This window comes from Streptopelia decaocto, assembly GCF_964273445.1.
Source record: "Streptopelia decaocto genome assembly, chromosome: 1".
NCBI lineage: Eukaryota > Metazoa > Chordata > Aves > Columbiformes > Columbidae > Streptopelia > Streptopelia decaocto.
Genome location: NC_138663.1, coordinates 1,352,672 through 1,378,558, shown reverse-complemented (window position 1 = coordinate 1,378,558; position 25,887 = coordinate 1,352,672). Strand labels below are relative to the sequence as shown.

General features: G+C 64.7%; 1 protein-coding gene across 1 annotated transcript; it reads left to right on the top strand.

Moving 5' to 3' along the window:
• Positions 1-3,977: 3,977 nt before the first annotated feature.
• LOC309449621 (cadherin-related family member 5-like) lies at positions 3,978-25,515 on the top strand (the record flags this gene model as incomplete). The annotated part of the gene is made up of 13 exons (XM_082071881.1): positions 3,978-4,038; positions 5,209-5,423; positions 8,474-8,533; positions 8,646-8,738; positions 10,078-10,164; positions 10,254-10,364; positions 12,036-12,206; positions 13,543-13,633; positions 16,067-16,173; positions 18,043-18,243; positions 21,071-21,217; positions 23,433-23,511; positions 25,235-25,515. The coding sequence occupies 13 exons, from the start codon at positions 3,978-3,980 to the stop codon at positions 25,513-25,515; spliced, it is 1,704 nt and encodes a 567-aa protein (XP_081928007.1).
• Positions 25,516-25,887: the final 372 nt, after the last annotated feature.

The following is a 25,887-nucleotide window of genomic DNA, read 5'->3' as shown; positions in this document are numbered from 1 at the left end:
TCATATCCCTGTGTCCCCATGTCCTCAATCCCCATTGTCCCCAAACCCCATGTCCCCAGCCCCACATCCTGTCCCCCCATGTCCCCAACCCCATGTCTCTGTCCCCACCCCTCATGTCCCCAGCCCCACATCCTTGTCCCCTCATATCCCTGTGTCCCCATGTCCCCAGTCCCCGTTGTCCCGAATCCCCATGTCCCCAGCCCCACATCCTGTCCCTCCATGTCCCCAACCCCATGTCTCTGTCCTCACCCCCCATGTCCCCAGCCCCACATCCTTGTCCCCTCATATCCCCACTGTCCCCCCGTCTCGAGGTGCTGGGGGTGGAGGACAAAGGGACCCCCGGTTTGGCGGCCCGGACGCCTGGGTCCCCCCGTTGGCCCGGGTTGGGGGGGCCGTGGGTGCCGCCACCCCCCACCTGTCCCCAGGGCCGGTCCCTTGATCCTCTTTGTCCCCAAAGCCGCTTAGAGCGGCTCAGCGCCAGGGACACGCCCCGCCCCCCCGGGCTGGGACCTGACACGGGCTGGGACACCCATGGGTGCTGGGACCTCATAGGGGTGCTGGGACCCCCCATGGGTGCTGAGATCCCAATATAAGGTGATTATGTCCCGATATGGGTGCTGGGACCCCAACATGGGTGCTGCGACCTGATATGGGTGCTGCGACCCCCCACGGGTGCTGAGATCCCAACATGGGTGCTGAGACCTGATATGGGTGCTGAGACCCCAATATAAGGTGCTTATGTCCCAATATGGGTGCTGTGACCTGGTATGGGTGCTGGGACCCCCCATGGGTGCTAAGATCCCAATATAAGGTGATTATGTCCCGATATGGGTGCTGGGACCCCAATATAAGGTGCTTATGTCCCAATATGGGTGCTGGGACCTGGTATGGGTGCTGGGACCTGATAGGGGTGCTGGGACCGCAACATGGGTGATGAGACCCTAACATGGGTGCTGAGATCCCAATATAAGGTGCTGGGACCTCAACATGGGTGATGAGACCCTAACATGGGTGATGAGACCCTAACATGGGTGATGAGATCCCAATATAAGGTGCTGGGACCTGGTATGGGTGCTGGGACCCCCACATGGGTGTTCACATCGTGACACGGGTGCTGACACCCCAATATAGGTGTTCACATCCAGACACGGGTGCTGACACCCCAATAAAGGTGTTCACATCCTGACACCCCAATGTGGGTGTTCACATCCTGACATGGGTGTTGGGACCCCAGTGTGGGTGTTCACATCCAGACACGGGTGCTGACACCCCAATAAAGGTGTTCACATCCTGACATGGGTGTTGGGACCCCAATGTGGGTGGTCACATCCTGACAAGGGTGCTGACACCCCAGCATGGGTGTTCACATCCTGACATGGGTGTTGGGACCCCAATGTGGGTGTTCACATCCTGACATGGGTGCTCATGTCCCGACATGGGCGCCCCCCCAGGGTGTACCCAGGGTGCCCACAGGCAGCCCCCGGTGCAGGCAGCGCAGGCAGCGCAGGCAGGGAGGGCAGGGCAGGCAGCGCAGGGCGCAGGCAGGGAGGGCAGGGCAGGCAGCGCAGGGTGCAGGCAGGGAGGGCAGGGCAGGCAGCGCAGGGCGCAGGCAGGGCAGTGGTGCAGCTGGTGCAGGCAGGACAGGGAGGCAGGTGATACTCACAGGCAGCGCAGGCAGGAGACACCCCCAGGCAGGGCAGGCAGCAGAGGCATCACAGGCAGGACAGTGGTGCAGGCAGGGCAGGCAGCAATGACATTGCAGGCAGCGCAGGCAGCAGGCAGGACAGTGGTGCAGGCAGCAGGGACATGGTAGGCAGCACAGGCAGGACAGGCAGGACAGGCAGCAGGCAGGACAGGCAGCAGGCAGGACAGGCAGCAGGCAGGACAGGCAGCACAGGCAGCAGGTGGTGCAGGCAGCACAGGCAGCAGGCAGGAGGTGGTGCAGGGAGCACAGGCAGCGCAGGCAGCAGGCAGGGCAGCGGTACAGGCAGAACAGGCAGGAGGTGGTGCAGGCATTGCAGGCAGCACAGGCCGTGCAGGCAGGGCAGTGGTACAGGCAGCACAGGCAGCAGGTGGTGCAGGCAGCACAGGCAGCACAGGCAGCAGGCAGGGCAGTGGTGCCGGCAGGTCAGGCAGGAGGCAGGTGGTGGTGCAGGCATTGCAGGCAGGACAGGCAGCAGGCAGGGCAGTGGTGCAGGCAGCACAGGCAGCAGGCAGGGCAGTGGTGCAGGCAGCACAGGCAGGAGGTGGTGCAGGCAGGAGGTGGTCCAGGCGGTGCAGGCAGCAGGCAGGGCAGTGGTACGGGCAGCAGGCGGTGCAGGCAGCGCGGGCAGCAGGTGGTGGTGCAGGCAGCGCAGGCAGCGGCCCCGCCCGCCCGGTTCACCCGCCCCCGCTGATCCGCCCCCCCCGTCCGGCCCGGCCGGGGCAGCAGCGCCGGGGGCGGCGGCGCCCGCAGGTACCGGGGGCGGGGGAGAAGGGGGACACCGGGGGAACACCGGGGGGACAGGGGGCACCCAGGGGGCTGCACCCCTGCGGAGGGGGGGCCGGGGCCGGGGGGGGCGGCGGGAGCTGCCTGGGAACAGCCCGGACGCCTGGGTCCCTCTACCCGGACGCCTGGGTCCACCTGCCCGAACGCCTGGGTCCTCTGCCCGGGGGGAATGTCTGAGGGCAGCGGGGATCCCGAGGGACCCCCAGGGTTGGGGGGAACACCCTGGGTGTCCCCAAGGTGGGGGGAGCCCCGGGGGGGCCAGAATGGGGACACCCCCACACACACCTCGGTCCCGGGGTGGCAGATGGGGACAGTCCCCCCCTCCCCCTGGCCTAATTAGCTGCAGCTAATTAGGAAGTAGGAGCAGCACCTGGGCGGGGGGGGGCGCCATATGGTCCCCGCCCCCACAGGCGGGTGGGGGGGCTGGGGGACCCCGTCCCCATGCGGGGGAGGGGGGTGGAGGGGGCACGAGGAGGGGGACACGGGGGGACATGGGGGACACGGCGGGGGACACGGTGCCGGCCTGGCCCATTGCCCGCCCCGCCCCCCGGACAGGCGCGGGTGACAACACGAGGGACAGGGGACACCCTGGGGACACCCCGGGGACAGGGGGTCTGGGATGGGGACCCAGGAGAAGGTGACAAGGGTGGGACCCCAGGGATGGGGACAGCAATGGGGACACAGTGGTGTGGACCTGGGGATGAGGACAGTGATGGGGACAGCAGTGGGGACAGGAATGGGGACGAGGGGATGGGGACAGCGATGGGGACGGGGACAGCGATGGGAACCTGGGGATGGGGATGTGCTGATGGGGACAGCAATGGGGACCTGGGGATGGGGACAGCGATGGGGACAGGAATGGGGACACAGTGGTGTGGACCTGGGGATGAGGACAGTGATGGGGACAGCAATGGGGACAGGAATGGGGACGAGGGGATGGGGACAGCCATGGGGACATGGGAATGGGGATGTGGTGATGGGGACAGCGATGGGGACATGGGGATGGGGATGTGCTGATGGGGACAGCAATGGGGACCTGGGGATGGGGACAGCGATGGGGACAGGAATGGGGACATGGGGATGCGGACAGTGATGTGGATAGAAATGGGGACAGCGATGGGGACAGTGATGGGAACCTGGGGATGGGGACATGGTGATGGGGTCAAGAATGGGGACAGCAATGGGGACCTGGGGATGGGGACAGCGATGGGGACATGGGGATGTGGTCCCAGGGGATGGGGACAGTGATGGGGACCTGGGGATGAGGACAGTGATGGGGACCTGGGCATGGGGACAGCAATGGGGACAGCGACAGGGACAGGGACCTGTGGATGGGGACAGTGGTGGGGACCTGGGGGTGGCAGGCGTGGCACCATGGCTGATGGGACACAGAGACGGGGGCGCAGGGGACAAGGGACACAGAGCTGCGGGTGACATCCTCACTCCTCCCCAGCTGCAGGCTGCCACCGAGGGCCCTGTCCCTGTCCCCATGGCGTCACCGTCCTGCCCGGCCCTCCTGGCCGCCTGCCTGCTGCTGCAGCTGGCCACAGGTGAGCAGGGTGGCACTGGGGACACTGGGGACACCAGGGACACCAGGGATGGGGGGGGCACAGACCTGGTGACTGGTGGGGACGGTGACCTGGACCATAGGGACCTGGGCAAGGGGACCCTGGAGGTGGGGACACAGGGGTTGGCACCCAGGAAGGATGGGGACCCAAGGACATGGGGACCCAGGGGACAAGGTCGCCAGGGAATGGGGACACCTGGGGATGCTGATGTAGGGGGCAGGGACCCTGGGGGTGGTCACCAGGGGGTGGGGACCTGGAGATGGTGACCAGGGAGTGGAGACACCCAGGGGACCTGGAGATGGTGATGTAGGGGACAGTGACACTGGGGACAGTGACCAGGGGCTGGGGACCTGGAGATGGTCACCAGGAGGTGACACCCAGGGGCTGGGGACCCTCGGGGACCTGGAGATGGTGATGTAGGGGACAGGGACCCTGGGGACAGTGACCAGGGAGTGGAGACACCCAGGGGACCTGGAGATGGTGATGTAGGGGACAGTGACCCTGGGGACAGTGACCACGGGGTGGGGACCTGGAGATGGTCACTAGGGGGTGGTACCCAGGGGCTGGGGACCCTCGGGGACCTGGAGATGGTGATGTAGGGGACAGGGACCCTGGGGACAATGACCAGGGGGTGGGGACCTGGAGATGGTGGCCCTGGGGATGGTGACGAGGGGGTGGGGACCTGGAGATGGTGGCCCTGGGGATGGTGACGAGGGGGTGGGGACCTCCAGGGCACCTGGGGAGGTGATGTAGGGGATAGGGACCTTGAGAACAATGACCAGGGTGTGGGGACCTGGAGATGGTGACCAGAGAGTGGAGACCCCTGAGGACCTGGAGATGGTGATGTAGGGGACAGGGACCCTGGGGACAATGACCAAGGTGTGGGGACCTGGAGATGGTGACCAGGGGGTGGTGACCCCTGAGGACCTGGGGATGGTGACGTAGGGGACAGGGACCCTGGGGACAATGACCAAGGTGTGGGGACCTGGAGATGGTGACCAGGGGGTGGTGACCCCTGAGGACCTGGAGATGGTGATGTAGGGGACAGGGACCCTGGGGACAGTGTCTGGGGGCTGGGGACCCCTGTGGCTCTGCACACCATGGCCAGGGGGTGTCCCCGTCCCTGACCCCGTGACCCCGGGTTGGTGGCAGTGTCGCGCGGTGACGGGTGCAGCAGCTTCGGGAACCTGTTCACGGCCATCGCGGAGAACAGCGCCCACGGGAGCCTGGTGGCGCGGCTGCCGGGAGGGGACACGGGGGACACGCGGCTCCAGCTCTGCCTGGCCGGCGCCGACGCCGCCTGGTTCTACCTGGACGGGCGCAGCGTCCGCCTCAACGTCTCCAACGGCCGCGCCCTGGACCGCGAGGTGATGCCACCGCCCTGTCCCCTGTCCCCTCCATCGTGGTCATCCACCGTCCCTTGTGTGTCCACCTGCCTCCATCCTCCATCCCCGTCCATCCATGTCCATCCCTGTCCATCTTCTGACCGTCCTTCATCCATTGTGTGTCCATCTGCCTCCATTCTCCATCTGTGACCACTGGTGTTCAACCGTTTCCATCCATGTCCATCTTCTGACCGTCCTTCATCCATCGTATGTCCACCTGCCTCCATTCTCCATCCATGTCCATCAGTGTCCATCTTCTGGCCATCCTTCATCCATCATGTGTCCACCTGCCTCCATCCTCCATCTGTGACCATTGGCGTTCAACCGTGTCCATCCATGTCCATCTTCTGACCGTCCTTCATCCACCGTATGTCCACCTGCCTCCATTCTCCATCCGTGTCCATCAGTGTCCATCCACGTACATCTTCTGATCGTCCTTCATCCATTATGTGTCCATCTGCCTCCAATCTCCGTCAGTGTCAATCCATGTCCATCTGTGTCCATCTCCTGGCCATCCTTCATCCATCATGTGTCCACCTGCCTCCTTTCTCCATCCCTGTCCATCAATGTCCATCTGTGTCCATCTTCTGACTGTCCTTCATCCATCCTGTGTCCATCTGCCTCCATCCTCCATCTGTGTCCACCAATGGCCATCCACATCCATCTTCTGACTGTCCTTCATCCATCATGTGTCCATCTGCCTCCATCCTCCATCCGTGTCCATCAATGTCCATCCACATCCATCTTCTGGCTGTCCTTCATCCATCATGTGTCCATCTGCCTCCATCCTCCATCCATGTCCACCAATGGCCATCCATGTCCATCTTCTGACTGTCCTTCATCCATCATGTGTCCATCTGCCTCCATCCTCCATCCATGTCCACCAATGGCCATCCATGTCCATCTTCTGACTGTCCTTCATCCATCATGTGTCCATCTGCCTCCATCCATGTCCACCGATGGCCATCCATATCCATCTTCTGACCATGCTTGGTCCATCAGGTGTTCATCAGTGCCCATCCCTGTCCATCAGTGTCCATCCATGTCCATCAGTGTCCATCCACGTCCATCTTCTGTCCATCCTTCATCCATTGTGTGTCCATCTGTCTCCATCCTCCATCCATGTCCATCATTTCCATCTTCTGACCATGACTGGTCTATCATGTGTCCACTCCCATCCCCCTGTAACCATCCTCCATCTGTGTCCATCCTCCATCCATCCTCCATTCATCTCCCATCCATCCTCCCTCCATGTCCATCCATGTGCATCCATGTCCATGCTCCGACCACTCTTCATCCATTGTGTGTCCACCTTCCTCCATCCTCTGTCCGTGTCCATACTGGGTCCACCCACCTCCATCACCCACCCTTCAATACACCTGCCTCCATCCTGCATCTGCCTGGGCCTCCCCTGTCCACCCTATGTCCAACCTCCATCCATCCATGCATCCTTCATCCATCCATCCTGTGTCCATCCTCCATCCATCTTCTGTCCATCTTGTGTCCAACCTCCATCCATCCTGTGTCCATCCACCATCCATCTTCTGTCCATCTTGTGTCCAACCTCCATCCATCCTGTGTCCATCCACCATCCATCTTCTGTCCATCTTGTGTCCAACCTCCATCCATCCTGTGTCCATCCACCATCCATCTTCTGTCCATCTTGTGTCCAACCTCCATCCATCCTGTGTCCATCCTCCATCCATCTTATATCTTATGTCCAGCCTCCATCCATCCTGTGTCCATCCGCCGTCCATCTTCTGTCCATCTTGTGTCCAACCTCCATCCATCCTGTGTCCATCCTCCATCCATCTTCTGTCCATCTTGTGTCCAACCTCCATCCATCCTGTGTCCATCCGCCATCCATCTTCTGTCCATCTTGTGTCCAACCTCCATCCATCCTGTGTCCATCCACCATCCATCTTCTGTCCATCTTGTGTCCAACCTCCATCCATCCTGTGTCCATCCACCATCCATCTTCTGTCCATCTTGTGTCCAACCTCCATCCATCCTGTGTCCATCCACCATCCATCTTCTGTCCATCTTGTGTCCAACCTCCATCCATCCTGTGTCTATCTGCCGTCCATCTTCTGTCCATCTTGTGTCCAACCTCCATCCATCCTGTGTCCATCCGCCATCCATCTTCTGTCCATCTTGTGTCCAACCTCCATTCATCCTGTGTCTATCTGCTGTCCATCTTCTGTCCATCTTGTGTCCAACCTCCATCCATCCTGTGTCTATCTGCCGTCCATCTTCTGTCCATCTTGTGTCCAACCTCCATCCATCCTGTCTGCCGTACATCCTGCACCTGCCTGTGTCCATCCTGGCTTCACCTGCAGCCATCTTGTGTCTATCCTCCATCCATCCTTTATCCACCTTGCATCTGCTTCTGTTCATCTTGTGTCCATCCTCTGCCCATCCTCCATCCCTCATCCATCTACCTGCCTCCATCCATCCACCCATCCATCCATCCATCCATCCATCCATCCATCCATCCATCATCTGCCTGTGTCCAACCTTGATCCATCCTGCATCCATCTTCGATCCATCTTCCATCCATTCTTGATCCATCCTTGATCCATCTTCAATCTATCCTTGATCCATCCTACATCCATTCTTGATCCATCCATCCATCCATCCATCCATCCATCCATCCATCCATCCATCCTCGATCTACCCTTGATCCATCCTACATCCATCCTTGATCTATCCTTGATCCATCCTCCATCCATCCTTCATCCTTCATTGATCCATTCTCCTTCCATCCTTGATGTATCCTCGATCCATCCTCCATCCATCCTTGATCCATTCTCCATCCATCCTCCTTCCATCCTTGGTCCATCCTCCATCCATCCTTGATCCATGCTTGATCCATCCTCCATCCATCCTTGGTCCATCCTTGGCCCATCCTTGATCCATCCTCCATCCAGCATCCACCTCGCTCCATCCTGCACCCCCCCCGTCTGGGAACCCCCGGGGTTGTCCCCACGGGACATTGTCCCCACAGTGTCCCCGTGCCCTGTCCCTTGCAGGAGCTGGAGTCCCCAGTGCTGATGGTGGCCCTGACGTGTGCTGAGGACGGCTTCCCCCCGGTACGGCCACCGCGCCCGTGGGGACACCCCAGGGGGCGCCGCCTGCTCCACGGGACCCCCCCCGTGTCACCCCCCGTGTCACCCCCTGTGTCACCGCTGTGTCCCCTGGCAGGTCGAGTACCGGCTCATCGTCCAGGTCCTCAACGAGAACGACAATCAGCCCCACTTCCAGGGGGCCACCGTCCTGACCCACAACGTCAGCGAGGTGGGGACAGGGACGGGGACAGCAGTGGGGACAGGGATGAGCACAGGGGTGGGGACAGAGATGGACATGGATTGGGCATGGAGACAGAGGTGGGGACAGAGATGGCCATGGATTTGGGATGGGGACAGAGATGGGGACAGGGATGGGGACAGGAATGGGACAGAGATGGCCGTGGATTGGGGATGGGGATGGGGATGGAGATGGGGACAGGGATGGGGACAGGAATGGGACAGAGATGGCCGTGGATTGGGGATGGGGATGGAGATGGGGACAGGGATGGGCATGGACTGGGGATGGGGACAGAGGTGGGGACAGGTGTGGTCATGGCCATGGGGACAGGGCTGGGGACAGAGTTGGGGATGGGGACAGAGATGGAAACAGGGATGGGGACAGTCACGGTCATGGTCATGGGGACACGGTTGGGCACCAAGAGTGTTGGGGCACCCAGTTGGGTTTGGGAACACCAAGGTGTGTTTGAGGGTGCCGGGTGGTGACGACGGGTGACGGTGGGTGACAGTGGGTGCTGGTGGGTGATACTGGATGTCAGCGCGTGCCAGTGGATGACAGTTGGTGACAGTGGGTGCCGGTGAGTGACAGTGGATGGCAATGTGTGCTGGTGGTGACAATGGGTGCCAGTGGGTGCTGGTGGGTAGCAGTGGGTGACACGGTGACACAGTGTCTCCAGCTGGTGGCCATGCACTTGGTGGTGTCCAGCAGGTGACAGTGAGTGAAACTGGGTGACACGGGTGTCCCCAGCTGGTGGCTGTGCACTCGGTGGTGTTCAGTGGGTGACAATGGGTGATGATGGGTGATGATGGGTGATGATGGTGACAGTGGGTGACACGGCTGTCCCGGTGTCCCCAGCTGGCAGCTGTGCACTTGGTGGTGTTCAGTGGGTGACAGTGGGTAACGATGGGTGATGGATGGTGACAGCGGGTGACACAGCTGTCCCGGTGTCCCCAGCTGGCGGGTGTGCACTCGGTGGTGTTCAGTGGGTGACAGTGGGTGATGATGGGTGATGGATGGTGACAGCGGGTGACACAGCTGTCCCGGTGTCCCCAGCTGGCAGCCGTGCACTCGGTGGTGTTCAGTGGGTGACAATGGGTGATGGATGGTGACAGCGGGTGACACGGCTGTCCCGGTGTCCTCAGCTGGTGGGTGTGCACTCGGTGGTGTTCAGTGGGTGACAGTGGGTGATGATGGGTGATGGATGGTGACACTGGGTGACACGGCTGTCCCAGTGTCCCCAGCTGGCAGCCGTGCACTCGGTGGTGTTCAGTGGGTGATGATGGGTGATGGATGGTGACAGCGGGTGACACGGCTGTCCCGGTGTCCCCAGCTGGCAGCCGTGCACTCGGTGGTGTTCAGCGCGCAGGCAGAGGACGCGGACGGGGACACGCTCATGTACGTCATCGACACGGCCTCGGTGAGCGCGGGGAGGGGCCGCGGGGACAGCGGGGGCGACCCGGCGGCGCTGACCCCTGCGTGTCCCCGCGTGTCCCCCCGTGTCCCCAGCCCGACGCCCGGTTCTTCCGCATCGACCTGCCCAACAGCGGGAAGGTGCTGCTGGCGCGGGCGCTCGACTTCGAGACCCGGCAGCACCTGGAGGTCGTGCTGACCGCGGTGGTGAGTCACGGGGTCACCTCAACAACCGGGGGTCACAGTCACACGGTCACAGTGTCACGGGTTGAAGGGCCCTGGAAAGCTCATCCAGTGCAATCCCCCCGGAGCAGGAACACCCAGCTGAGGTTACACAGGTGTCCCCATGTCCCTGTGTCCCCATGTCCCTGTGTCCCCATGCCCCTGCCATCTCACCCCATGGCCCTGTGTCCCCATGTCCCTGCATCCCCATGCCCCTGCCATCTCCACCCCATGTCCCTCTGTCCCCATGTCCTTGTGTCCCCATGCCCCTGCCATCTCCACCGCATGTCCCTGTGTCCCCATGTCCCCATGTCTCCATGTCCCTCTGTCCCCCTGTCCCTGTGTCCCCATGTCCCTGCCTTCTGCATCCAGCGCCCTGTGTCCCCATGTCCCCGTGTCCCCCTGTCCCTGTCACCTCCCTGCTGTGTCCCTGCAGCCCCATTGCCATGGCTCTGGGGACATCACGGCCATGCTGTGTCCCCTGTGCCAACCCCATGTCCCTGTGTCCCCTCTGCCCATGCCATCTCCGCCCCATGTCCCTGTGTCCCCATGTCCCCGTGTCCCAATGTCCTCATGTCCCTGCCTTCTCTGCCTCATGTCCCCATGTCCCCATGTCTCTGTGTCCCCATGTCCCTGTCATCTCCTCCCCATGTCCCTGTGTCCCCATGTCCCTGTGTCCCCATGTCCCTGCCACCTCCCCGCCATGTCCCCATGTCCCTGTGTCCCCCTGTCCCTGCAGCCCCAGTACCATGGGTCTGGGGACCTCAGGCCCGTCCCGTGTCCCCCGTGTCCCCCATGAACCCCCACGCAGCTGTGACTCAGGGACAGCGCACATGTGTGGGTGTGACATGGCCCGTGTCCCCCACGTGGCCCGATCCCTGCTGTCCCCACTAATTGGGGGTGACATGATCTTGTCACCCCCCCCGCACCTGCCCTCAATCCCCCTCATTTCCCTAATGGGTGCCTGGGGGAGGCACCCAACCCCCACCCTGGTGTCCCCATGTCCCCACCTGCAGCTGGTGACGTTCCCCCCACTCTGGTGTCCCCATGTCCCCACCTGGGTTCCTGTCCCATGGAGTTCCCTGTCCCATGATGGTCCTTGTCCCCAGGAGTTGCCTGTCCCATCAGTTTCCATGTCCCTTGTGGGTCACTGTCCCCTGGGGGTCCCCATCCCCTAGGAGTCCTTATGCCCTATGGGTCCCTGTCCCTTGTGGGGCTCCTGTCCCCTGGGGGTCTCTGTCCCAGGGGGTTCCCTGTCCCATTGGTGTCCCTATGCCTGGAGGTCCTTGTCCCATTGGGGTCCCTGTGCCTGGAGGTCCTTGTCACCTGGAGATCCTTGTCCCATTGGGGTCCCTGTGCCTGGAGGTCCTTGTCACCTGGAGATCCTTGTCCCATTGGTGTCCCTGTGCCTGGAGGTCCTTGTCACCTGGAGGTCCTTGTCCCATTGGGGTCCCTGTGCCTGGAGGTCCTTGTCTCATTGGGGTCCCTGTGCCTGGGGATCCTTGTCCCATTGGTGTCCCTATGTCTGGAGGTCCTTGTCACCTGGAGATCCTTGTCCCATTGGGTTCCCTGTGCCCGTGGGTCCCTGTCCCCGGGTGTCCCTGCCCCAGGGGTCCCCGTGCCGTCCGTCCGTCCATCTGTGTCCCCGTGTCGCAGGAGATGAACACCCGGGAGCGGTTCAACGCATCCGCCCGCGTGCGCGTCAACGTGCTGGACGGGGACGACCAGTATCCCCAGTTCCTGCCCTGCACCCCCCGCAGCCACCTCGGCGTCACCATCTGCACCAGCCCCGTCTACACCGCCAACGTCACCGAGGGACAGCTGCAGGTGGGACATGGGACATGGGGTGACACCAGCTGCAGGTGGGACATGGGACACGGGGTGACACCAGCTGCAGGTGGGACATGGGACACAGGGGTGACACCCAGGACAGCTGCACGTGGGGACATGGGACATGGGGGGTGACACCCGGGACAGCTGCACGTGGGGACATGGGACATGGGGGGTGACACCAGCTGCAGGTGGGACATGGGACACGGGGGTGACACCCAGGGGCAGCTGCAGGTGGGACATGGGACACGGGGGGTGACACCAGCTGCAGGTGGGGACATGGGACACAGGGGGTGACACCCAGGACAGCTGCAGGTGGGACATGGGACACGGGGGGTGACACCCAGGGGCAGCTGCAGGTGGGACATGGGACACAGGGGTGACACCCAGGACAGCTGCAGGTGGGACATGGGACACGGGGGTGACACCAGCTGCAGGTGGGACATGGGACACGGGGGGTGACACCCAGGGGCAGCTGCAGGTGGGACATGGGACACGGGGGTGACACCCAGGACAGCTGCAGGTGGGACATGGGACACGGGGGGTGACACCCAGGGGCAGCTGCAGGTGGGACATGGGACACAGGGGTGACACCCAGGACAGCTGCAGGTGGGACATGGGACACGGGGGTGACACCAGCTGCAGGTGGGACATGGGACACGGGGGGTGACACCCAGGGGCAGCTGCAGGTGGGACATGGGACACGGGGGGTGACACCAGCTGCAGGTGGGACATGGGACACGGGGGGTGACACCCAGGGGCAGCTGCAGGTGGGACATGGGACACAGGGGTGACACCCAGGACAGCTGCAGGTGGGACATGGGACACGGGGGTGACACCCAGGGGCAGCTGCAGGTGGGACATGGGACACGGGGGGTGACACCAGCTGCAAGTGGGACATGGGTCACGGGGGTGACACCCAGGGGCAGCTGCAGGTGGGACATGGGACACGGGGGTGACACCCAGGGGCAGCTGCAGGTGGGACATGGGACACGGGGGGTGACACCAGCTGCAAGTGGGACATGGGACACGGGGGTGACACCCAGGGACAGCTGCAGGTGGGGCATGGGACACGGGGGGGATGTTACCAGCTGCAGGTGGGGACATGGGGACATGGAGGGGGGGGATGTCACCAGCTGCATGTGGGGACATGGGGACATGGAGGGGGGGGATCTCACCAGCTGCATGTGGGGACATGGGACCCGGGGGGATGTCACCAGCTGCAGGTGGGGACATGGGACACAGGGGGATGTCACCAGCTGCAGGTGGGGACATGGGGACATGGGGGGTGTCCGGGGTGTCCCCGCGGGCTGAGCTGTTGTGTCCCCCCCAGGGGGGTCCCCTGAACTTCAGCCCCAGCTCCGTGTACGCCGAGGACGGGGACAGGGGGCTCAGGGCGCCCATCACCTACTCACTGCTGGCAGGTACGGACACATGGACACGGACACACGGACACGGACACACGGACAGGAACACACAGACAGGGACACGGGGGGATGGGGACACATGGACACACGGACACATGGACAGGGACACACAGACATGGGGGGACAGGGACACACGGACACGGACACACAGACAGGGACACGGGGGGATGGGGACACATGGACACACGGACACATGGACAGGGACACACGGATATGGGGGGACGGGGACACACGGACACATGGACACACGGACAGGGACACGGGGGGATGGGGACACATGGACACACGGACACACAGACAGGGACACACGGACATGGGGGGACGGGGACACACGGACACATGGACACACGCACAGGGACACACGGACAGGGACACGGGGGATGGGGACACATGGACACACGGACACACGGACAGGGACACACGGATATGGGGGGACGGGGACACACGGACACATGGACACACGGACAGGGACACACGGACAGGGACACGGGGGGATGGGGACACATGGACACACGGACACACGGACAGGGACACACGGATATGGGGGGATGGGGACACACGGACACATGGACACACGGACACAGTGGGACAGGGACACATGGACAGGGACACAGGGGGATGGGGACACATGGACACACGGACACACGGATAGGGACACACGGACATGGGGGGACGGGGACACACAGACACATGGATACATGGACAGGGACACACGGACACAGTGGGACAGGGACACATGGACAGGGACACAGGGAGACGCGGACACACGGACATGGGGGGACAGGGACACAGGGACACACGGACAGGGACATGGACACAGGGACAGGGACACATGGATATGGGAGGACAGGGACACACAGACACGGACACAGGGTCACCAGGGGACAGGGACGCATGGACACAGGGACACACGGACACAGGGACACATGGACACAGGGGGACAGGGACACACAGACATAGCTGGGCAGGGACACACAAATATAGACACACAGACAGGGGTGGGCAGGGACACACGGACACAGCGGGACAGGGACACATGGACTCAGGTGGACAGGGACACATGGACATAGGAGGGCAGGGACACACAGACAGAGACACACAGACAGGGGTGAGCAGGGACATGTGGACATGGACACACCGACATGGGTGGACAAGGACACAAGGACACACGGACACGGGTGGACACACAGACAGGGACACATGGACATGGGTGGGCAGGGACATGTGGGGACAGGGACACACGGACATGCGGGAGCAAGGACACAGGGACGTGGACACAGGTGGGCAGGGACATATGGACATAGACACACAGACATGGGTGGGCAGGGACACACGGACATGGGTGGGCCGGGACACACAGACAAGGACACATAGACATGGATGGGCTGGGACACACGGACAGGGACACATGGACATGGGTGGGCCGGGACACACGGACACGAGTGGACAAGGACACATGGACACGGGTGGACACACAGACAGGGACACATAGACATGGGTGGGCAGGGACACACGGACAGGAGTGGACAAGGACACATGGACACGGGTGGACACACAGACAGGGACACATGGACGCAGGTGGGCCGGGACACACGGACACAAGTGGACAAGGACACACGGACATGGGTGGACACACAGACAGGGACACATAGACACGGGTGGGCCGGGACACACGGACACGAGTGGACAAGGACACACGGACACGGGTGGACACACAGACATGGATGGGCCGGGACACACGGACAGGGACACATGGACATAGGTGGGCTGGGACACATGGACACGAGTGGACACAGACAGGGACACATGGACATGGGTGGGCTGGGACACACAGACACGAGTGGACAAGGACACACGGACACAGGTGGACACACAGACAGGGACACATGGACATGGGTGGGCTGGGACACACAGACATGAGTGGACAAGGACACACGGACACGGGTGGACACACAGACAGGGACACATGGACATGGGTGGGCTGGGACACACAGACACGAGTGGACAAGGACACATGGACACGGGTGGACACACAGACAGGGACACATGGACGCAGGTGGGCCGGGACACACGGACACAAGTGGACAAGGACACACGGACACATGGGGGGGTCGGTTCCACAATCCAATTCCCGGGATCCAATGGGCCCCGCGGGTGCAAATTGAATAAAGGGATTGGGGGGGGGAGGTTAATCTCCCCCCATCACTGGGGGGGCTGCAGGGTGACCGGGGGGGGGTCACACCCAAGGGTGCTCCAGCACCTGCGGGGTCACCCCCCCACATTGGTGCTCACAGGGTTAACAACCCCCCCCAAAAATAGTGGGGTGCAGGGGGGACATTGGGAGCTTCCCACAACGTCCCGCGGTGGGGGGCGCGTTGGGGACCCCAGGGGTGTGTGGGGGTCCCCGTGTCACCCCCGTGTCCCCCCCAGGGCGGGAGAGCAGCCGGTTCCACATCGACAACGTGACCGGGGCCATCACGCTGCTGCGGGCCGTGGAGAGCAGCCGCAGCACCCCCGCCATCAGCCTCAGCGTCATGGTACGGGACACGGGGACACGGGGACACGGGGACATGGGGACACGGGGTGAAGGGTGCTGGGGAGATGGGGGGGCGTGGGGAAGTGAGGGTGGCCGGGGAGATGGGGGGACCTGGGGATGTGGGGGATGTCTGGGGTGAAGGATGATGGGGAGATGGGGGGACCTGGGGATACGGAGGGACCCAGGGGGATGGGGTAATTGGGGATATGGGGGCGACCGGGGATATGGGGGGACCCAGGGGGATGGGGGTACCTGGGGAGATGGGGGGGATTTGGGATATGGGGGATGCTGGGGTGAAGGATGCTGGGGAGATGGGGGACACGGGGAGATGGGGGACACAGGGAGATGGGGATACCTGGGGAGATGGGGGCACACATGGAGATGGGGGACACGGGGAGATGGGGATACCTGGGGAGATGGGGGTACCCAGAGAGATGGGGGGACACATGGAGATGGGGGACACGGGGAGATGGGGATACCTGGGGAGATGGGGGTACCCAGAGAGATGGGGGGACACATGGAGATGGGGGGACACGGGGAGATGGTGATACCTGGGGAGATGGGGGGACACATGGAGATGGGGGACACATGGAGACTGGGGGACACGGGGAGATGGGGATACCTGGGGAGATGGGGATACCTGGGGAGATGGGGGGGATTGGGGATATGGGGGTGCCTGGGGATATGGGGGGACCCAGAGGGATGGGGGTACCTGGGGAGATGGGGGATGCTGGGGTGAAGGATGCTGGGGAGATGGGGGTACCCAGAGAGATGGGGGGACACAGGGAGATGGGGGACATGGGGAGATGGGGATATCTGGGGAGATGGGGGGTACCCAGAGAGATGGGGGGACACATGGAGATTGGGGGACACAGGGAGATGGGGTTACCTGGGGAGATGGGGGGGATTGGGGATATGGGGGTGCCTGGGGATATGGGGGGACCCAGAGGGATGGGGGTACCTGGGGAGATGGGGGATGCTGGGGTGAAGGATGCTGGGGAGAGGGGGGTAGCCATGGAGATGGGGGGATTGGGGATATGGGGTGCCCGGGGATATGGGGGGACCTAGGGGGATGTGGGATATCCAGGGTGAAGGGTGCTGGGGAGATGGGGGGACCCAGAGCAAGGGGATGTCACCTGGGTGCATTGGGGATGTCACCCGGGTGCATTGGGGATGTCACCTGGGTGCATTGGGGGTGTCACCCGAGTGCATTTGGGGTGTCACCCGGGTGCATTGGGGATGTCACCCGGGTGCATTGGTGGGGGTGTCACCCGGGTGCATTTGGGGATGTCACCCCAGTGCATTGGGGGTGTCACCCGGGTGCATTGGGGGGGATGTCACCCGGGTGCATTGGGAGTGTCACCTGGGTGCACTGGGGATGTCACCCGAGTGCATTGGGGGATGTCACCCGGGTGCATTGGGGATGTCACCCGAGTGCATTGGGGGTGTCACCCGCGTGCATTGGGGATGTCACCTGGGTGCATTGGGGTGTCACCCGGGTGCATTGGTGGGGATGTCACCCGAGTGCATTTGGGGTGTCACCCGGGTGCATTGGGGGTGTCACCCGAGTGCATTTGGGGTGTCACCCGGGTGCATTGGGGATGTCACCCAGGTGCATTGGTGGGGGTGTCACCCGGGTGCATTTGGGGATGTCACCCCAGTGCATTGGGGGTGTCACCCGGGTGCATTGGGGGGTATGTCACCCCAGTGCATTGGGGGTGTCACCCGGGTGCATTGGGGGATGTCACCCGGGTGCACTGGGGGTGTCACCCGGGTGCATTGGGGGTGTCACCCGCGTGCATTGGGGATGTCACCCGGGTGCATTGGGGGTGTCACCCCGGCGCATAGTGTTGCCCCGGCTGTCCCGCAGGCGGCGCAGGTGAATGACGCCAGCAAGTTCGCGGTGACGCAGGCGCTGGTGCGCGTGCTCGCCCCCAACCGCCACCCCCCGCGCTTCCCGCGCGCGTCCTACCGCGCCTTCGTGCCCGCGGGCACCCGCGAGGCGGCGCTGCTGCTCACCTTCGGCGGCCGCGTGCTGGCCCTGCGCGCGCACGACCCCGACTTCCCTGGGGTGAGCGGCGGGGGCGGGGCCCGGGACAGGGGGCGGGGCCTGAGCCAGGGGGCGGGGCCTGGGTTGTGGGCAGGGATGCAGGGAGGGATGCAGGCAGGGATGCAGGCAGGGATGCGGAAGGGATGCAGGCAGGGATGCAGGAGGGATGCAGGCAGGGATGCAGGCAGGGATGCAGGAGGGATGCAGGAGGGATGCAGGCAGGGATGCAGGGAGGGATGCAGGAGGGATGCAGGAGGGATGCAGGCAGGGATGCAGGCAGGGATGCGAAGGGATGCAGGCAGGGATGCAGGAGGGATGCAGGCAGGGATGCAGGAGGGATGCGGGCAGGGATGCAGGCAGGGATGCAGGAGGGATGCAGGCAGGGATGCGGGCAGGGATGCAGGCAGGGATGCAGGAGGGATGCAGGCAGGGATGCAGGAGGGATGCAGGGAGGGATGCAGGGAGGGATGCAGGAGGGATGCAGGAGGGATGCAGGCAGGGATGCAGGAGGGATGCGGGCAGGGATGCAGGAGGGATGCCGGAGGGATGCAGGCAGGGATGCAGGAGGGATGCAGGAGGGATGCAGGCAGGGATGCAGGAGGGATGCAGGCAGGGATGCAGGAGGGATGCGGGCAGGGATGCAGGAGGGATGCAGGGAGGGATGCAGGGAGGGATGCAGGAGGGATGCAGGAGGGATGCAGGCAGGGATGCAGGAGGGATGCGGGCAGGGATGCAGGAGGGATGCAGGCAGGGATGCAGGAGGGATGCCGGAGGGATGCAGGCAGGGATGCAGGAGGGATGCAGGCAGGGATGCAGGAGGGATGCAGGAGGGATGCAGGGAGGGATGCAGGGAGGGATGCAGGAGGGATGCAGGAGGGATGCAGGCAGGGATGCAGGAGGGATGCGGGCAGGGATGCAGGAGGGATGCAGGAGGGATGCAGGCAGGGATGCAGGAGGGATGCGGGCAGGGATACAGGCAGGGATGCAGGAGGGATGCAGGAAAAGGGGGTGGGGATGAGGGCAGGAGTGCAGGCAGGGGCTGAAGGCAGAGATGGGGATGGGGTGCAGGCAGGGAGGTGTGAAAACGATATGGGCAGAGGATGGGGACAGGGGTGCAGGCAGAGGTACAGGCAGGAGGGTGGGAAAATGATACAGGATGGGGGTGCAGGCAGGGATGAGGAATGGGGACGCGGGCAGGGATGCGGGCAGGGGTGCAGGTAGGAGGTGTGGGAAAGGGATGCAGGCAGAGGCACAGGCAGAACTGTGGGAAGAGGATATGGGATGGGGGTGTGGGCAGGGATGCAGGCAGGGGGTGAAGGCAGAGATGGGGACAGGGGTGCAGGCAGGGATGGGGGCAGGGGACATGGCCAGGAATGTGGGCAGGGATGCAGGCAGGGGTGCAGGCGAAGGCCATGGGACAGGGATGCAGGCAGGGGGGTGGGCAGGGGTGCGCACAAAGATGCAGGCAGGAGATGTGGGAAAGGGGCAGGGGTGTGGGGAAATTATACAGGATGGGGATGCAGGCAGGGGATATGGACAGGGCATGAGGACACAAGTGCGGGCAGGGGATGCGGGCAGGGGATATGGACAGGGCATGAGGACACAAGTGCGGGCAGGGGATGCGGGCAGGGGATATGGACAGGGCATGAGGACACAAGTGCGGGCAGGGGATGCGGGCAGGGGATATGGACAGGGCATGAGGACACAAGTGCGGGCAGGGGATGCGGGCAGGGCTGCAGGCAGGAATGCGGGCAGGGGTGTGGAAAGGGATGCAGGCAAGGGTGTGGGAAAAGGGTGTGGGCAGAGCATGAGGACGGTGGTGTGGGCAGAGGTACAGGCAGGGGTGCGGGAAAAGGACGTGGGATGAGGTGCAGGCAGAGACGTGGGCAGGGATGCAGGGAGGAAATGTGGTCAGGGATGCAGGCAGGGGGGTGGGCAGGGGTACAGGCAGGGCTGCAGGCAAGGCCGCGGGAAAAGTGTATGGGATGGGGATGTGGGCAGGGATGTGGGAAAAGGATGCAGGCAGGGTGCAGGCAGGGACACAGGCAGGGGCACAGGCAGGGGCAGGCAGGGGTACAGGCAGGGGCACAGGCAGGACACAGGCAGGGACACAGGCAGGGGGCAGGCAGGGGCACAGGCAGGGGCAGAGGCAGGGATGCAGGCAGGACACAGGCAGGGGCACAGGCAGGGCACAGGCAGGGACACAGGCAGGGACACAGGCAGGGACACAGGCAGGGACGCAAGCAGGGACACAGGCAGGTACAGGCAGGGACACGGGCAGGGACACAGGCAGGGACACAGGCAGGTGCAGGCAGGGACACAGGCAGGACACAGGCAGGTGCAGGCAGGGACACAGGCGGGGATACAGGCAGGGACACCGGCAGGGACACAGGCAGGTGCAGGCAGGGACACAGGCAGGTGCAGGCAGGGGCACAGGCAGGGACACAGGCAGGGACACAGAGAGGACACAGGCAGGGATGCAGGCAGAGACACAGGGAGGACACAGGCAGGGGCACAGGCAGCGGCACAGGCAGGGGCACAGGCAGGGGCAGGCAGGGGCACAGGGAGGACACAGGCAGGGGCACAGGCAGGGGCACAGGGAGGACACAGGCAGGACACAGGCAGGGACACAGGCAGGGACACAGGCAGGGGCACAGGCAGGGGCAGGCAGGGGCACAGGCAGGACACAGGCAGGGGCACAGGGAGGACACAGGCAGGGGCACATGCAGCGGCACAGGCAGGGGCACAGGCAGGACACAGGCAGGGGCACAGGGAGGACACAGGCAGGACACAGGCAGGGACACAGGCAGCAGGTTCCGTCAGGCTCATTCCGTCCCGCCGCGCACAGGGTGTGAACCCGCAGGTGCGGTACAGCCTGTGCAGCTCCCCCGGCCCCCCCGCGCCCCCCCAGCCCCAGCTCTTCCAGGTGATGCCCAACGGGCTCCTGGTGGCCCAGAGCCACCGGCTGCACCCCACACAGAGATACCGGCTGCAGGTGGGCACAGGGGGGCACCGGGGGAGCACCGGAGGTGGGGGCATTGGGGATGGGGGGGCTGGGGGACACTGGGTGTTACAGGGGCCTGGGGGGCACCACGGGGTTGGGGGGCACCAGGGGGGCTGTGGGACATCAGGGGTGTTGGGGGGAACTGGGGGGCACTGGGGACTGGGGGGTATTTGGGATGTTGGGGGGCACTGGGGACTGGGGGGCACTGGGGACTGGGGGGTATTTGGGATGTTGGGGGGCACTGGGGACTGGGGGGCACTGGGGGCTGAGGGGGTATTTGGGATGTTGGGGGTCACGGGGGGCTGGCGGGTGTTGGGGATGGGGGGGGGCTGGGGGACACTGGGGGTTACAGGGGCCTGGGGGGCGCCACGGGGTTGGGGGCACCATGGGGGCTGTGGGACATTAGGGGTGTTGGGGGACACTGGGGGGCACCGAAGGTGGGGGATAGTGGGGATGTTGGGGGGCACTGGGGGGGCACTGGGGACTGGGGGGCATTGGGGATGTTGGGGGACACTGGAGGCTGAAGGTGTGTTTGGGATGTTGGGGGGCACCAGGGGTAGAGGGCGCTGGGAATGGGGGGGCTGGGGGACACTGGGTGTTACAGGGGCCTGGGGGGCGCCACGGGTTGGGGGGCACCAGGGGGGCTGTGGGACATTAGGGGTGTTGGGTGACACTGGGGGGCACCAGGGGTGGGGGGCACTGGGGATGTTGGGGGGCATGGGGGGCACATCAGGGTGGGGGGACACCAGGGGGCACTGGGCTCTGGGGATGTTGGGGGCACCAGGGGTAGGGGGCACTGGGGATGGGGGGGCTGGGGGACACTACGGGTTATTGGGGACTGGAGGGCACCATGGGGTTGGGGGGCACCAGGGGGGCTGTGGAACATCAGGGGTGTTGGGCGGAACTGGGGGACACTGGGGACTGGGGGGTATTTGGGATGTTGGGGGGCACGGGGGGCTGGGGGGGTGTTGGGGCTGGGGGGGCTGGGGGACACTGGGTGCCTGGGGGCACCACGGGGTTGGGGGGCACCAGGGGGGCTGTGGGACATTAGGGGTGTTGGGGGGAACTGGGGGACACTGGGAGTGGGGGGTAGTGGAGATGTTGGGGGGCACTGGGGGGGCACTGGGGATGGGGATGGCACCAAGGGGACATCTATGGGGCAGGGACCACGCAGGGGACACAGCTGCACCCACCCCCCCCGGGGGGGGACCAGGTGTCCGGGGGGGCCGGGGGGTGCAGTTGGGACCCTGTGTGTGTGTGTGTACCCTGTGTCCCCCCCGTGTCCCCCCGGGTGGGAGGGTCCGTGTGTCTCCCCCATGTCCCCCACCGTTTCCCCCTGTGTCCTCCCGAGTGGGACAGTCCCCGTGTCCCCCACTGTTTCCCCCCGTGTCCCCCGGGTGGCAGGGTCCGTGTGTCCCCCGGGTGAGAGGGTCCCCATGTCCCCCTGTGTCCCCCGTGTCCCGCGGTGTCACTGCGTGTCCCCCCTGGTGGGAGAGTCCGTGTGTCCCCCCCTGTGTCCCCCACCGTGTCCCCCAGGAGTCACTGCATGTCTCCCCGGGTGGGAGGGTCCCTGTGTCCCCCATGTCCCCCATGTCCCCCATGTCCCCCGGTGTCCCCCCGTGTCCCCCGTGTCCCCCCGTGTCCCCCAGTGTCACCGCGTGTCCCCCCATGTCCCCCCGTGTCCCCCCATGTCCCCCCGTGTCCCCCCGTGTCCCCCTGTGTCCCCCGGTGTCACCGCGTGTCCCCCGTGTCCCCCCATGTCCCCCCGTGTCCCCCGTGTCTCCTGGTGTCACCGCGTGTCCCCCGTGTCCCCCCGGTGGGAGGGTCCGTGTGTCCCCCCATGTCCCCCCATGTCCCCCGGTGTCACCGTGTGTCCCCCCATATCCCCCCGTGTCCCCCGTTCCCCTGGTGTCACCGCGTGTCCCCCGTGTCCCCGGTGTCACTGCGTGTCCCCCGTGTCCCCTGGTGTTACCACATGTCCCCCGTGTCCCCGGTGTCACTGCGTGTCCCCCATGTTCCCCCCGTGTGGGAGGATCCCCGTGTCCCCCCGTGTCCCCCCATGTTCCCGGTGTCACCGCGTGTCCCCATGTCCCCCCGGGTGGGAGGGTCCGTGTGTCCCCCCGTGTCCCCCGTGTCCCCCCACGTCCCCCGTGTCCCCGGTGCCACTGCGTGTCCCCGTGTCCCCGGTGTCACCGCGTGTCCCCAGGTGCTGGCGCGGGACGAGGAGTCGGGGGAGACGTCGAACACCACGGTGGAGCTGGAGGTTCTGTGGCCGGGCCAGGCGGGTACGGGGGGGCGGGGTGACCCCGGGACCAGGACCCCCCCTCCGCTTCCCCCCCGCCCCACGGAACTGGGACCCCCCCGAATCCCCTCCTGCCCCACGGCACAGTGACCCACCCGCCCCACAACACTGTGACCCCCCCAGGTTCCCTTTGTCCCACGGCAACATGACCCCCCCAGGGTCCTCCCGCCCCACAGCACCAGGACCCCCCCGGTCCCCTCTGGCCCCACAGCAACATGAACCCACCAGGACCCCCCAAAATCCCCTTTTGCCCCATGACAATGGGACCCCCCCCGGGACCGAGACCCCCCAAATGCCCTCCTGCCCAAAATCACCATGCCCCCCTCCCTCAGCCCCCCAGCATCGGAACCCCCATTACCGGTGTCCCCCCCCGCCCCGACGTTTCTGTGTCCCTGCAGCCTTGTGCTGGGGAAGGGATTTGGGTGCTGGGGGGGGTCCCGTGGGGTGGTCCCTGTGTTGGGAGGGGCCCTGGGTGGTCCCATGGGGGGCATACGGGTTCTGGGGGGGCCTATGGGGTCTCCAGGGGGGTCTGTGTGCTGATGGGGGGTGGGTCTATGGGGGGTCTGGGAGCTGTTGGAGGCCACCCCAGGCCCCCCTTGGGACTGAGACCCCCAAATCCCCTCCTGCCCCATGACACCTGGACCCCCCTGGGATCAAGACCCCCCAAATCCCCTTTTGCCCTATGACAATGGGACCCCCCCCACCGGGGACCGAGACCCCCAAATCCCCTTGTGCCCCAGTGCACCGGGACCCCCCTGGGCCTGAGACCCCCCCCAAATCCCCTCCTGCCCCATCACACTGGGACCCCCCCGGGACTGAGACCCCCTAATCCCCTTGTGCCCCAGTGCACCGAGACCCCCCCGGGACTGAGACCCCCCAAATCCCCTTGTGCCCCATGACACTGGGACCCCCCAGGGACCGAGACCCCTAAATCCCCTTGTGCCCCAGTGCACCGGGACCCCCCTGGAATCAAGACCCCCCAAATCCCCTTTTGCTCTATGACAATGGGACCCTCCCCCAGGGACCGAGACCCCTAAATCCCCTGTGCCCCAGTGCACCGGGACCCCGCTGGGATCAAGACCCCCCCAAATCCCCTTTTGCACTATGACAATGGGACCCCGCCTGGGACCAAGACCCCCCAAATCCCCTCCTGCCCCGTGACAATGGGATCCCCCAGGGGACTGAGACCCCCAAATCCCCTTGTGCCCCAGTGCACCGGGACCCCCCTGGGACCAAGACCCCCCCAAATCCCCTTGTGCCCCATGACACTGGGACCCCCCTGGGATCAAGACCCCCACACATCCCCTCCTGCCCCATGACAATGGGACCCCCCCACTGGGTACTGAGACCCCCAAATCCCCTCCAGGCCCATGACAATGGGACCCCCCCCGGGACTGAGACCCCCCAAATCCCCTCCTGCCCTATGGCACAGGGACCCCCCTGGGATCAAGACCCCCCCAAATCCCCTTTTGCCCTATGACAGTGGGACCCCCCCCAGGGACCGAGACCCCTAAATCCCCTTTTGCCCTATGACAGTGGGACCCCCCCCAGGGATCGAGACCCCTAAATCCCCTTTTGCCCTATGACAATGGGACCCCCCCCAGGGACCGAGACCCCCCAAATCCCCTCCTGCCCACAATCACCCTGCCCCCCCCAGCACCGGAGCCCCCACCACCCGTGTCCCCTGACCCCGCGTGTCCCCGCAGCGCCGCGGGACCCGTCGGAGGCCGCCCCGGGCCCCGCCCTGGGCGCGGGGGCGCTGGCGGGGGCGCTGGGGGCGCTGGGGCTGCTGGGGGGGGCCGTGCTGTTCCTGGCCCTGCGCGCCCTGCGGCGCCGGCAGCGCAGACACGAGAGCGCGCACCGCGCCGCCCTGGCCGCCGAGAAGCACCCCAACGTGGTAGGGGACCCCCGAAACCCCCCGGGGTCACCTGACACCCCAAACCCCCCCTGCGCCCCCAAACCCCCTCCGAGCCCAAAGCTCCCCTAGGACCTCTCAGACACCCCAAACCCCCCCTGCACCCCTGGGAATGTTCAGACACCCCAACCCCCCCCCTGCGCCCCTGGGAATGCCCTGACACCCCAAACCCCCCTGCCCCCCCCAACCACCTCCGGATCCCAAAGCTCCCCTAGGACCTCTCAGACACCCCAAAACCCCCTCAGAAACCCCTGCACCCCCAAACCCTGTCCAGATCCCCAAGCCACTCCTGGGACCACTCAGACACCCCAAAACCCCCTGAGCACCCCTAGAATGCTCAGACACCCCAAAACCCTCTGAACACCCCTGGGAACGCTCTGACACCCGAAAACCGCCCTGCACCCCCGGGAATGCTCAGACACCCCAAAACCCCCCTGCACCCCC